The sequence below is a fragment of the Gopherus evgoodei genome, chromosome 23 (assembly GCF_007399415.2).
Source record: "Gopherus evgoodei ecotype Sinaloan lineage chromosome 23, rGopEvg1_v1.p, whole genome shotgun sequence".
Taxonomy (NCBI): domain Eukaryota; kingdom Metazoa; phylum Chordata; order Testudines; family Testudinidae; genus Gopherus; species Gopherus evgoodei.
In genome coordinates, this window is record NC_044344.1 from 9,677,310 (window position 1) to 9,692,607 (window position 15,298).

At 40.9% G+C, this 15,298-nt stretch overlaps 1 protein-coding gene across 5 annotated transcripts in view; it reads left to right on the forward strand.

Moving 5' to 3' along the window:
* MARCHF10 (membrane associated ring-CH-type finger 10) overlaps nucleotides 1–15,298 on the forward strand; it is a 65,778-nt gene that overhangs the window by 47,605 nt on the left and 2,875 nt on the right. For 3 of the 5 annotated variants that reach the window (XM_030541417.1, XM_030541418.1, XM_030541421.1), the window contains 2 exons: nucleotides 2,502–2,611; nucleotides 6,195–6,308. In XM_030541417.1, the coding sequence (XP_030397277.1) occupies nucleotides 2,502–2,611; nucleotides 6,195–6,308 (224 nt within the window). Of the gene's footprint in view, nucleotides 1–2,501; nucleotides 2,612–6,194; nucleotides 6,309–10,459; nucleotides 10,523–13,662; nucleotides 13,697–15,298 lie in introns of all 5 variants that reach the window. The other 2 variants (XR_003997594.1, XM_030541419.1) reach the window with 2 other exon arrangements.

The window sequence follows — 15,298 nt, forward strand, 5'->3', positions numbered from 1 at the left end:
TGTCCTCAATGAAGATCAAAAATGTTATTGTGCTATAAATGTGAATTGCAAAGCAGGGTTTTGCAAAGTTTTCCATAATATGGACCAAATTTTAATACAAAGATTATCTTGTAAACCACTCCCCCTTAGATTTGAAATCACACATCAATTAAGCCATTGCTTGCATGGAAAAGGAATATTGAGCATACATGTATGTGTTTTAGTTGTCTATTACTGCAATTTAGCAGCTAGCAATGAAGGAGAGGAGTCAGTGTCTAAGAGTCACAGAATCAGGTCTCAGCCTCCAGAGATAACAATAAGCAAGTTTTTCACTTAATTCCATATATGTGAGAACTTACTGTTTAGATTTGTGTAAAAAATTCTTTTCTTAGATTCAAGAAGACAGGCGTCCACACCAACCTTGTTTTACTCTTCATCAGCAGAGAATGTAGCAGTTAAATGCAGATTCTTAATCCTTATTCAAATTCCTGACTGACCCCCCGTATCCGGGGAGTGAGCTACTTCCCTCATCTTCCCTAGATCCTGCCCTGGGTTCAGGGAGAGTTCAGCCAGCCAGCTTGGGAGCCAGAGTGAGAAAGAACACTAGCAAGGGGAGAGAGAGTTGGGAGGGCATCGTGGAAATTCATTTGGTATTTGACTAGCTATTTGTTTGAATAGGCAGAAATGGGAATTCTGGTCAGCAAAGGATTTTATTTTTTTTAAGGTGTCTGGCTTTAGGGTGAGGCCCTGATCTGAGTATCTGGAATAATTTTAGATAATTTTCAATACCCAAGAAAAGTTTATAGAAGTCCACATGCTTTTAAACAATACTAACCACGTATGAAATATTATACAGTGGGCCCAAAAGCAACTGGAACCCATTGTTCTAACTTAGAGTTTTATACAGGCACCTGTCACCACAATATATGACTGTCTTCCACACAAAAAAATCAATGGCAATAGCAAAATCCCAAGAGGATTTCATGGTATCTCTAGTATTTCTTCCATTTGGGGTGAAAATTTGCTTGAGGGTTTTTTGTTTTTTAAAACAGATTTTATTAATTTCTTCCTCTTTATTGTGGTGTGTCCCAGTTGCTTTCCACCATAAAAATGGCACTGAAACCAATTGTTCCCTTCTTTGTTGGTTGGGGGAAGGCTGGAAGGGGAGGAAAGACATCCAGTGAAAATACTAGGCAGCACACTGGGCCTTTATTTGGTTGGTATTGACCAGGCCTTGTGTGTAGAGTCTTGATGTGTGGATGCTACTGTTATATTTTACTTGAGACTTGGGTGGAATTTTCATGCACCTTTTCTCTTTTTCACCACTATCCCCACCAGTTCAGTGAATGAAATTCTGTTTCAGAAGGTATAGGTATCACTATGTAGTCAAAGAGAGAATAGCCAGAGTGTCCAGTCTCGTTTCCAGTGGCAAAATTCCTGCAGACTTCAGAGGGAAGAAGCCCAAAATATTTAAAATAAATACAAATAGAAGTGTGTTACTGGTTATCTGGAGGAGTTGTTTTTCAGATGTGGTGCCTGGACTACAAGCAGACTTCTAGTGTTTTGTGGAATTAAGGATTTGAGACACAAGCGGTGGGTGTTGATAAGAGAGGGCTCGATACAAAGATTTCTCTGATGAAATGGCCTGCCAGAAAGAGAACTGACCCTCTGAGTTAGATATGACTCACCATTTTGAACTCTGCTTTTTGACTCTTCAGTTTACAAGGGGAAAAAAACAAAATCTATCTTGGACTCTGTTATTGTTTATTTTTCTACAATATAACATACATTTATAGGTAACAAGCAAGAGAAAAAAAAAAAGTATTTCACATCATACTGTCAGTCTTGAGTGAGTTGGTCCCTAAGGGCGAGGCCCACATAGTTAGGGCAAGATTTTCAGACAAGCTGAGCTTCCATTTAGGCACTGGACTAAAAAGCCAGATTTCCGAAAGATCTCAACACACTGGGTGCATGTTGGTTGCTGAACTCTTTTGAAAGTCTGGCCATAAGTGTCACAATGGGAGCGGAGGACTTTTGAGAATCTTGCTTTCATTTAGGAACCTAAATGGGAACTGAACTCATCAGAAAATCTGGTCCTCATTGTGGGTGCTGATGCCTTGGAAATCTGGCCCTGAATGCCCACTTACATTAATTCAACTTACATTTGTTTCAAACAAATGGACATAAATATTACTTTTCTATGTCAAAGAAACCATATTGATCAAGGTATGCATCTCATAACTCCAGCATTTGTAACCCATATGAGTTACAGTTTTGTAAACTGTCATACATCACATGGAGTGTAATAGACAATACAGCTAGTATTTAAAACCATTATACAAAGCTTACATAATAATGGGTATGATTAGAATAGAGTTCAATGGAATTTAGAGTTAAAGCTAGCAACTTTGAGTAAAATAATGGCTTAAAGGGTCAACGTAGCAGTGATTTTGTAATATTCAGAGACACTGTGCTCAATATGGACTTACAAGTTCAGTATTTAATTCCTCATTTAATTTCAGGTGCTGAGCTGGGGGCAGTGAAAACCTGTGAACTGTGTAAGCAGAGCCTGATAGCTGATCTGGATGATTTTGATGTGAATGACTATTATAGAAATCACCAACAGTCTCGGGTAAAAAAACTGACTCTTTCCAAATAAAGACCGGTAATCCTATTTTGCTACTGCTAGCTTGCAGTACTCTGTGCGTATAATGATCTGCCATCATACACTGAAGCCAGCTAAACTGCAAGGAAGAGATATGCTTCTTTACGGTGATTTAAAGAAATGTAAAAAAGCCTCTGAGTAATAAGAGTCTGAGAATAATAATCACAGTTCATTTCACAAAACTGCCCAGTATCATGAGGCTTTGAGTGAAGGAAGTTTGTAATTACATTTGGAGATGGGAAATAACATTCTTGTTTGCTAGGTAGAGATGACATTGCAGTGTGCAAGCCTCTTGAGGGGGAGACTAGACAAGGTTACTTCTCCTCTGCAGCATCTTACAATTTAAAAAATACACAAACAGAAGATTCAAGGAATTGAACATCATCCCATTATTAATATTAAAGTGTTATTTTTGAAACAAGTTAAATAAATTTATTTTAAACAGAAAAATGCAGGGGTAATCTCTCTGTATCTTGAGAGCTGTAAGAAAACAAACCTAGCATCACAATAGATTTAGTATTTTTTAGCTTTATGCCTGCCAAAGAATAGCTTAATTTTCCAGAAGAAAAATATTTCAAGCATGGAGTGCTAATACTTTACTATAAGATGGTGATGGGGTCAGCTTGTTCGGAAACAAGATAAATGTTGTTCATTAAGGGAGACAGGAATGACAGAGTAGGTCATGCTGGTGGGGGAGTGGCAAAATATGTAAAAGCATATTGCCAAATAGCAAGGTCTCTACACTCTGGAATAATCACACTGAACCATAAACAGACTAAAGTGATAAGCACACACACCCTTTTTCAAACTTGAGTGTTTTACAGAATTACGGGCTGTACCTATGTTGGGTACAGTTTGATGATTCAACACATCAAATTTACACATTTAAAGACATACTGCAAAGCTCATCTCTTTTCCTAGGCATTTGAAAATGGGTTGAATTGTAAGGATGAGTAATTGTTGGAGAGACGGGGAATTAAGGTAATGGGAGGTCCTGCTTGCTGGTTGTGATTTATATCTGTTTGTATTGATGTACTTTTAAATATTATTTGTGATGTATTCTAGTTATGCCAAAAGCACCTAAAGCATATGGATAGATATGCTATTTAGTATTTTTAGAAATCTAAATAAATACTGCAGCATGCCAGAGTTTTTCCCACTGATTCTTAGAAGATAGCCACTTCTACCAGATTGTATTTCTCAAAATTATTTGCAGTAAACAGTGTATATTTCCCCAACTGCATCGCTCTAGGACTTATTTAGTTATAAAAAAGTAAATGATTTCCCAGCATGCTTTGACAGAAGTGATACCACCAAACTATTTTCTAGCTGATTGATTTACCTTTGTGCTGTAAAATGTATATGAATATAAAGGTTCACTTAGAATGAGATTGTCTGTAGATACCCATTGAAAGTGCAGAGGAGAACATCATAGACTCAAGGATTGGAAGGGACCTTGAGAGGTCATCGAGTCCAGGCCCCTGCCCTCATGGCAGGACCAGATACTGTCTAGACCATCCCTAATAGACATTTATCTAAACTGCTCTTAAATATCTCCAGAGATGGAGATTCCACAACTTCCCTAGGCAATCTATTCCAATGTTTAACTACCCTGACAGTTAGGAACTTTTTCCTAATGTCCAACCTAAATCTCCTTTGCTGCAGTTTAAGCCCATTGCTTCTTGTTCTATCATTGGAGGCTAAGGTGAACAAGTTTCCTCCCTCCTCCTGATGACACCCTTTTAGATACCTGAAAACTGCTATCATGTCCCCTCTCAGTCTTCTTTTTTCCAAACATGGCTTGGAATATAATTCCCTGTCCGAATGGAACAAAAAAACCACAAAAAAGCAAAAACACCATAAGAACCAATCAAGATACAGCTTCCAAAAAACGATTTGAGGAGATTTTTGTAAGTGCTAAGCCATGCAGATGAATGCTGTAGTTTCTGGAAGGCTGTAGTTTCCAGATTAATGACATCTCTTAGGTTTATTACACTGGTAGCACTGACAGAGGATGCTGTTGAAAAAGTTTGACCTAGTGACTTGCTCAAGTTCAGAGCAGCAGTTAGAATTGATGAGTGCCTGTCTCCTGGGCCTGTGCTTAGGTTATGCTTCTCAGGGACTACTGTTCCTGAATGCTTAGTTTTTAAGCCACTGTTTTTAATCAAGAACATACTGCTTAGAACCAGCACTATTATTAGTAACTTCAAGAGTTCATTTAGTATTCAGTGTGCACCATTAAAAAAATTGCCTTTTTTTTTTTAAAAATCTCTGCTTCAACAGTGAAATGTAACTATTTCTGGACTGGAAAGATGGCTGCCATTCTGAGCTAGTAACATGATACAGTGTATTTGGAGGGGAAATTGTTATTATTGTTAATTTCAGTGATTCTTTTCACCAGTGGCAGCTTGATGCACTAATTACAGAGAATAAAACGTAAACAAAAAAATAGTGAAAAGCCAGGCAAAATAATTCTTACATTTTGTTCTGCCGGTTGATTAGATTCACAGTTAATAACATTCAGCTACAGAGGGGGAATTTGGGAAGGCAGAATTAATTACCTACCCAGAGTGCGGCTAAGACACTGGGTTTTCAGCACCCTTATGATTGCTACAAGTGCTGTGAGATCTTTAATGCCCACAAATGGTCAGGGTCGCAAATTTCCTCATATCAGAAAGCTGAAACATCCAGCAGCATAGCATACTCTACTCCATGATATAGCATTGAAAGGGAAGAGGTGCCACATGCTAAATCTCCACCCTCATGGTTTTCCCTGGAGAGCTTCCATCTAATTATGGAAAGGCCCACTCCTCATTTGCGTGTTAGATCGGATGATCTGTATTGTACTTGATATGTGCCAAAATATATAGCAGTTTAAGGTGGCATAGCTTCATCTTTTTGTTAATGATTAGCTGAGATTTGCCATTATTTGTGCCAAGGAGTTAATTTATATTTGTTTTCCTCCTGTTTTGTGCTGTATGGATCCCAACTGATTTTCTCCTCTTTACATTTCCTGCCTGTAAGATCCCAGGTTTCATTCTAGATTAAATTCTATGGTCTGTTTTATGCCAGAGATCAGACTAGATGAGCATAATGGTCCCTTCTGACCTTAGCCCCCGCACCCCCCAAGCCCCTCACGAATTTACCAATCCAGAGGTGAGCCTTAGACAAGACTCTCTTTAGTCTCTTTTGCTCCTTTAATTGCCCGCCAAAAGTCAGTGTTGAATCTCTCATCCACCCTATGTCCTTAGTATGTTGTGTTTTAGGAATGCTGGCAGTCTCTGCTGGCCCTGGAGTCTGATAGCTTCCTGATCCAGTCTAAGCCAGGTCACTCATATGTCAGTGCAGAGACCTTATGCTAGGCTATTGTATATGATAGTCACTAAAAAATTAAATACAGGCCACAAAGATAGTTCAGAGTTAATAAATGAGTTTGGTAGGTAATATAGCCTCGGACTGAAGTAACTGAGTACTGATTCTAGTCCTTAAAATCTTTAGAAACCAGCATTACAGTAACAGTAAATAAATTGGCTCTCTTTTCTGCACACAGGCACAAAGTGAGCTAATGAATTCAGGTCTCTACCTTGTGCTGCTCCTTCACCTTTATGAACAGAGGTTTGCAGAGCTTATGCGACTAAACTACAATCAAGCCAGCAGAGACAGGGTAAGAGGAGTGAAAATGATAGTGCTTCAAATCACACACCACTAATATCATATACTCATTTGTTACTTACATGGCTCCTTATCCAGCTAATGCCTCCCTAGTTGTCAAGCCCACAGAAGCTGTGCAATCCACTTAGAATCCATGGCAGTCTTTCTTTTTCAAAATCAGCCACACGAAGTTTTATTAAGTAACCTAAGCCTTCCTCAGAGGTACAAGCAACAATCCTGCCTAGCACTATCCCAGTGCAGGATGGGTATTTCCCCCACTGATTGCCAATTATTTACACATGCTCTATACCCTGTCTGGCAGCTCCACAAGATACAGCTGTGCAATGGGCAGGGCTGTTCTTATGTGTTTCCCTTGCTTACCAACCACAGTAGAAGAAAAGTTTAAAAAAAAATTCTGGGATTAACTATGTGCATGTGGAAATGCAGCTTGAACTACTAAAGAATGAGAATCCCGAAAACCTTGTCTACAGAGCAGAGTTATGCCCCTGTAATTTGTATCAGTGCATTGTACCTGCAGTTTGGCTAATCTGGTTAACATAAACCTGTTTACAGTGATCTCACACAGAATTCCCTCTAGCTGTTTCAGTGCATTCCCAGACTTCCCTACCCAGATCCCTGAAATGGAGTTTGTGGAAGCAGATCTCCACAGTTAGAGAGCTGCTATCAGGGCTGACTCCAGGAACCAGCACAGCAAGCAGGTGCTTGGGGCGGCCCATGGGAAGGGGCAGCACGTCCGGCTCTTCGGCGGTGGGTCTCTCAGTCCCTCTGGGAGGGACGGACCCACTGCCGAATTGCTGCTGCCGAATGAAGCGGCGGTGGTAGAGCTGCTGCCGAAGTGCCGCGGATCGCTTGGGGTGGCAAAAACACTGGAGCTGGCCTTAGCTGCTATATCAAGTTTTTTTTAATTGTGGTCTGTATAAATAGCATGATTCAGCATGTAAGACAGCAGCTATCTAAAGCTGAATAACAGCAATATTACATTAAAAGCTTCTTTACTTTTTTTAAATGAAATAAATCTTGAATCTGTTGTGTTGCACCCTGTGAACAGAAAACTTTTAGTCAGAAGCATTGGAGATACTGCACAGGCTAAGTGCAAGAAGAGTTGTAGGAGCCTTATAAAAGCATGCTGAGAGATGCCAAATACAAGGATGCAGTTGCCACACCAGTGATTTCTACCAGCACTACCACAGCAATGGTCAAGAGTGACTTGACGCAGGTTGCAACAGTGGCAAGCCATACTTTGAGCAAACGCAATTGCACAAGTACTGGCAACAACTGTGCACTATTAAAAGCACTTTTGAATGTGGACCCAACTGGTCTAATTCTCAGTTACCACATGCCTGCAGCTGAGGCACGGTTAAGGTGGCTCAGGTCTACTCTAGTTTTCGCTCTGCTTCACATGGCCACATGTGGGCCCTGAGAAGAAAACAGCTGAAGGTCAGGATTTTCAAAAGTGTTTATGTGATTTAGGAGAACAAGTCTCAACAACTTTCAATGGGACTTGTGTTCAAAGTCACATAGGTACATTTGAAAATCCCACTGATAGTGCAGTGCATGCTAACCATGTCTCTGACACAATCCCTCTTCCAAAGGCTAGGAACAGGGTCATTTTAAGGCCCTCATATCAGTGCTACACCATCCAATGGTGCCCCCAGTGCAACTGGTATACTCTGGGGGCTCTTTCCACCCAATTTAAGGCTGCTTTTTGGTGCCAGCGTAGTATAAGGGGATCTTTAATGTGACTGAGAATCAGGACTAATCTGTGTTTCAAGCATATACACAAGACTTCAGGTTGGTTCAGGATGCATCTGATGGTGGCATCTGGTATCATATTTCACAATAAAAAATTGACATGATGCAGCTTGTTGGCATCATGAACATATTTCAGAGCAAGACATATTTCTGTTCTCTTAGAGCACTTCTTATGAGTTGCAAAGCTACCACGGAGGCTTTTAATTCAATTGGCAGGAAAAGTCCATCTGGAGCTGAAACTGCTCTATACCTTGTGAAGCTCTTTTTTATTTTTAAATTCACAGAACACTGCTTCATTGGAGTGTTATAAATATAGTTGAGCTGGTCTGAAAAGGTCACATATATTGATCCAGTGGCTTTGGATGCTTGTAGCTAATCTGTGGTCTCTCCTCGATACTGATGGGAACTGAGGCTTTCAATCCTGACTGTCTGGAAGCTGGAAAGGATTTTAATTAGAACATGACCTATGGGATATTGGATTCTCTTGATACTCACTATGTTTTGAAAAACTGACTATAAAATAATTCAGACTTTGCTTTTAGTACTACAGTCCTCATTACATCATCATTGTCCTGATGTGTTTATCTTTACAATTAGTAGTTTTTCAGCCTCTTTATACCTTTTAAGTTTCCAAGACCCATATCATACAATTAATTAAGGCTGAGTATTTGTCATAGAAAAAATTGGAAAACTCACAACTTTGTTATGGCAAAAAAAATACAAAAATCACAATTTTAGCTGTAATAAACAAGTCAAACCCTACCTATTTTTAAATAGAATGCATTTTTTAAATTTTAAAAAGCTTATGAGTTGGGGCACAGAGAGGCCCAACATTTTCAAAGGTGGCCTCTGATTTTGGGTACCTATTTTTGGTAGCTCATTTTGAAACACCTTATTTTGATTTTCAGAGATGTTGAACACCCACAGACACAGCTGAAGTCAACAGTAATTCAGCACATCTGAAAGTTAGGCAGAGGGTGTCTCATGTTGACCACTGAAAAACAGAGGCACCCAAAATCAGAGGCCACGTTTGAAAGCTTGACAGGTGCAAGATCACCTATGTAGTGAGCTAATGAGAGAGGTAGGAATAGAATCCAGGTATCAGTAAGATCCCTCTTCTTAACACTGGGCAAACTTGTCTGACATGAGACAGATACTACAAAATGAGGGACAAAAAATCTACTACGGGAAGCTTAAAAATAATTTTGTTTCTTTAACATAAATAATATTTTCTGTAACCTTGTGATTCAGTATTTTAGATTATACTTCACAGCATTTTCAGTATAAAACAATACACCATTGCTGTAGCGAGAGGTTACAGATAGTCTTGTCATCAAAGATGGTTATAAAACAGTATATCAGCAACAGGCAAACTCAAAGAACCTTTAACAAACACTTCAAACAGAAAACCGAACTAAGATTTAGATCCAGGGCTTTTGTTCGGTGAAGCTCTTTGATATTAGTCACTGGCTAATAATGAGTATACTGTGATACAGTGAGTCATCTAGTTTCACTTCAAAAATATGTGCCTTCTGAGACATGATTCAGCACTTCTTATATAAATATATGACAGCAATAAAAGAGAACAACCAACAAGGGTAGCCAGGAGGTAAGTTTGAGACTATAAATGAGAGACAATTGAGAAATACTCTATGCCCCTGTTTTAAGCACTTGCTAACTGCACACTCCTGCTGTTGGGCTGCCCTTGTTGTTTAACCTCCGTCCACAGAGCTACATATTACAGCTATTTGGGTGGGGCATAGCCAGAGAAAAATATTCTTCTCTGGTAGAGAGAGGAGATTTTTTTTTGTGCTTCTATAGAAATTGTTTCCCCCTGACAGAGTCATTCCCAATGAACTCTCTCTCTCTCTCTCTCTCCAAAGCTTAGTCAGACAGTCAGCTGTAGAGATCATTTGCCGTTTGGTCCATTCCTGTGCAACCGCAAAGGCTTGGCGGCCTAAGCATCCAACATCAGAACAGACTTGATGAACCCATGTAATAGGGGGTCTGCCTCTGGGCCGCCTCCACCCCTCTGTTGGTGGAATTTTATCCGAGATATTACAAGCCACCTGGAGAACAGTGTTCACTGGAACGTCTTGTGGTATCCCTGCGACATGCCCCAAAAGCGTAAGGCACTGCCTCTGGACAATGGCCCCAGTAGTCTGTAGACCTGAACGACCGTAAACATCTGCATTACATATGAAGTCATTCCACTTTATGCCCAATATACGACGTTGACATTTTGTGTGGAAAGCCTCCAGCTTTGTCCAGTCTGCGTGGCATAGTGTCCATGTTTCGCAGCTGTACAACAGTGTGGGAAGGATACAGCTCAAATAAATCCTGAAGTTGGTGCTTGGACTAAGATGATTTTAATTCCATATCCATTGTCAGCCCATGGCAGATGCTGCGATGCCAATCTGATGGAGAACTTCCGTGTGAGAATTGGAGGAGCTGGTAAGTATAGAACCCAGATAGCAAAAGCTGGAAACTGATTTGACTGTTTCGTTGTTCAAAGAGAATGGAGTCGCAGGTGGACCTGGTTCTAGATTTTGCAGTTTTGTGTTTGACCGTGAAACATGGAGGCCAATTTTAGCTGACTTCTATGCTGGAGTGCCTCACGAAACCTGTCGGGGCTCTGTACTAAAAGAACATCATCATCAATGTAGTCAAGGTCTGTTGGTGATCTCTCACTCACCTCAATGCCTATGGACCTGATGGAATGCTACATTATGAAATCCATTGCCCGACAAAAGAGTGCAGAGACCAGAATGTAACCCTGCCTACCACCAGATACTGATTTAAAAGGCACTGACCTCCGGTTCAACAAACAAACATGGACAGTGGTTTCGTTATGAAGCTCTCTAATCTAAGCAGAGTGGTAGGGACACTTATGCCCTTTAAGGCCTTCCATAATGCAACATGGTCTACTGAATCAAATGCGGACTTAAGATCAACATACGCTACGTGCAGGGGCTTCCTGAACTCACGATGTATCTCTGACAAGAGAAGGGCCAAAATGGCTTCTAACATGGACCTGTTCCTCATAAAGCCTGACTGTTGGGGCTGACACTTCCGATGTAGCAAAGGCTCCAGGCATGCCCACAAAACATGCACAAACACCTTTTCTGGAACAGAGAGCAAGGTGATTAGCCTGTAGCATGGGCAGAGGGTAGGGGAGGCTGGGGGAGGCAGTGTCTCCCCAAACAGCCAGGCGTGGCCCCACCCACACTCTGCCCCCAAGGCCCTGCCTTGGAAGTGCTTCTAAGCTCCAGGGGGCGCTCGGGCAGGGGGGCTGTGGACACTAGCCAGCTTGGGCAGAGGCCGGCAACCGCAGTGGTAGGGACTCTGGGTTCCGAGGCATGGCCTCAGATGGAAGGGGTGGGGCCGGGGGATAGCCTCTGCTAGCCAGTGGTTCACGCACCGCCTATGGCCTGTAGCTCTTACGTTCACTTACCTTCCAGGTAGCTGGCAGAGTTACAGTTCTCCACACCAGATGAAAGATGGCCAGTAGTGATTCTGCTACAGGATCAATAGCACATTTTAGCAGCTCTGAGGGAATGCCATCAGCACGTCCATTTTTCAGTTTAGCAGTGGCACACTTCACTTCATCCAATGTTGGTTCATCAGTGCAAATGTCTGGATCCGGAACTGCAGTGACTGCCAGATCATCCAGCTTTGAACAAGTGGCAGCTGGAGGATGGTTCAGAACACGGTGATAATGTTTCACCCAGCGTGAGAGAATGTCATCATCTGATTTACATGGATGGCCTTGGCTGTCGTTCAGTATGCTGTTTGTAGTGACTACCTCTTGACCACTGAGGTTGCAAATGTCACGAAATGCTGGCTTCAGCTGACCCTTGGCTAAGCCAAATTCAACATCAGCTGCCACTGGGTTATAATATGCCTCATGATCACGGAGTGCCAGGGTGTTAAATTTTCGCTTCAGTTGATTACGAGTGTGCTTATCGTCACGTTGGCGGGCTGCAGCCTTTAATTTAATTATCTGGAAGGCCTCCTCTGATAGCCATGGTCGACATGCTGGGTGCCTATAGCCAATCCTCTGCTCAGCAAATTGGTTGAGGGTAGAAGTGAACAGAGACCAGGCAACCTCCACATCATCTGGCAGATTTGCTAGAGCCGAGAATCTGTTGCTGATGTCAATACAAAACTTGTTGGCTAAACCTGGCACATGGAGTGCGTCAATGTAAAACTTCATCGTCTCAGAGGGCTTACCTGCACATTGGAGCATCAACACCATACAGGTGACCACTAGATGGTGATCTGTGTTCGCCACGCATTCCGCAACATGATATACTCTACAGGAGGTAAAGAGACACCTGTTGTGTGTAATTTGTGGTCCAACTCCTTCTGAGTGACACCACCATGAGAGATGCATGACATCTGGTGTATGCGTCACTGCTTGAACCATTACCCAAGAATGGAAAGATTCTGGGAGGCACAGAATGTAAGCAAGCAGCGAGAGTTATCGTTGGGTGTACCTAGACCATAATGACCAATCACCTGTTCAAACCCAGTTTGCAGGGAGCCAGTCACTGCATTTAGGTCATTTGGAGGAAAGATACATACTAGATGTTCCAATTGATCGTAGAAATGATCTTTAACAGAGTCAGCAGATTCCTCTGTTGGCACATAGGCTACTGTGACAGTGAGGTAACAGTGCTGCTGTTTAAGACATGCAGTAAGTAAATGAGGAGACACAGGCATCCAGGTTGTCAGGAAGGACTCAGCGTCACCTCGCAGTAGTAGTGCTACCCCATATAGATAGTTGGGGCCGCTAAAATACAGAAGTAAAGAATCTTCCACCTCGTGATGTCCGTGATCCATCAGCCTTGCTTCTGTTAGTCCTGCGATTGATATACTAAGATGGTCCATTTCGTGTGAGACAGCAACCTGATGACCATGCCTGTGAAGAGTTGCAACATTCCAAGTTGCAATTTTGGTGGACTGTCGGCGATCCTAGATAGAATTGGATGCATTGTCACAATATACTGCAAACCCCTAATCATTTTAGTTGCCTTTCTCTGAACCTTTTCTAGTGCTGGTATAGAAAAATAGTGAGAAAAATAATATTGATACAAAGAAAAAGTCCCAAACTAAGTTGCATCCTTACATCTTATTAATATTATCAATACTAACAAACTCAAACGCTGATCCTGAGATGAATTGCTTCAAAGAAACAAGTCTTTTCACATAACCAAATATAGCTATGTCTATATATATAGATCTATATAGATCTATATATACATATATATCTATGTAGAGGTTGTGACTGTTTGTAACAGTCACAGGGGACCAGGGGGTTGGACTAGATGGCCTTCTGAGGTCTCTTCCAACCCTAATGTTCTATGATTCTATAATAAGTCATTGTAACATTAAGAATAATCCTTCATTTTTTGTATCTTAAGTGTTAACAGTGCTGTGATTGCCTCACTTATCATGCTTTTAAACAATTTCCATGCTTTCTTAAAGTGTTTTCAAGACATTTCCTTAGCAGTCTCTAGGTATATTAAATTGTATGTCTGATCAGTGTTAATGTGGAGAATTTTTATTAATCCTTGTCTCCTTTCTCATAGCTCTCAAGACAGCCTAGAGCAGAGGAAAGTGAAAGTAGGTTTTTGGAGTTCAGAATCACTTTCAGAGATTCTTGCTTATTAGTTCTCATTAAACATGCTAACCCTCAGATAGTGGCAGGAAGTACTAAGACCCATTCAGATGCAGAAGTTAACAAACCAGAAAAAAAGATTTCTGGAATTTCAAGTTGCACAAAATCATCAGGAAGATTTGTATCACAGCAATGTATAATGAACATGAATTTTTAATTGGTGTGTGTGTGAGTGAGTGAGTGAGAGAGAGAGAGATCTGCAGTAAGATTTTATGCTGCTTATACCGGCATTTATGAGCTATTTTTAGAACACCCAGAAGGAAGATTGGTTACTCATTCGTTGAAGACTTCATCCATTTAATAAGGTTTTTTGTTTTATCCATTGTTTTTGAGTGCTGACATTTGGCTTTTCTCCTTTGGATTGATCAGGAAATTTTAGTTGTCCATGCAGGCTCAGAAGGAAACCCTAAAAGTGAGACTTTGCCGTACATAAAACAAGGCAAATAGATTATTTTTACGGGACTAATCACAAGCCGTAAGAAAATATTTTGGTTTCACTTACAGAAGAATCTTAAACTCTCTGGGCTAGAATGTGGAGCTCTTACTTAATCTAGGGAGCATTTATTCCTGCAAATAGTCCCACTGAAGGCACCTGCGTAAATGCTCACCAGCATGAATAGGGAGTTCCATAGTCTGGTCTGCTGAGAAAATTTACTATGTTCTTTTTAGTGTTTCAGATTAAAAATCTAAGACTATGTCAATGCCATTGTCTTTTAGATAGCAAGCTTTAGTGCACACTACAGGTTCCCTAGTGCTCTTTAACAAAGTTCTGTTTCAAACAGCATTCCACTAGGAGGGTCTAGATCACAGGTAGTGACTAGGCGGACTATGGGCCAAATTCAGACTGCCAGATGCTTTAGAACAGACCGCAAAATCTATTATTTACTTATCATCCTGATTGTTATTGAGGTCTGAAAAATGTTTCTCCGAAGTCTGGACCTTGACTATACCTTGACCAAGCAAGTTGGATTTTGACAAAAAATAATTGACTACCCCGGTCTGCATGGACCAGTTACAACGCAATGCATCACTGTGCTTCAGAGATCACACTCTGTAGAGTGCATTACCCTACCATGTAGACAAGCCCTCAGTTTTCAATTGTGCTTTGCAGTTTGGTTTTAAAACCTCTTTCCTGTAAAGTTTCTAGCTTCATCCTTGGGGTTGACCTCCATGTTATATAATATCATATATCACAAAGACTTTTCTGTCCTACAGCTGTGAGCTGCAAAGAGCATTTAAACAAAGCAAGCTTTAGATTTAGAGCAGTTGTCTGGCTAATGGTTACTTTCTCATACAGGAAGAGATTAACCCATCAGTTCTAAGGGCAAATTCTTGCCAAGTTACACTACAGTATAGGGAGCCTTATGCCTCTGTCAACAGGGAGGACTTTTGTCTCCATCTCAGAAGCAGAGTGAAACAGAAATAAAGTGAAGGAAAAACTTTATGGCAAATGATTTGTTAATCCTTATAATGTTAACATTCCCCTAAGACATGCCATTGCCATCTTGTGGCTAAAGCCATTTCTACTTTCACCTGTTTTGATTCCT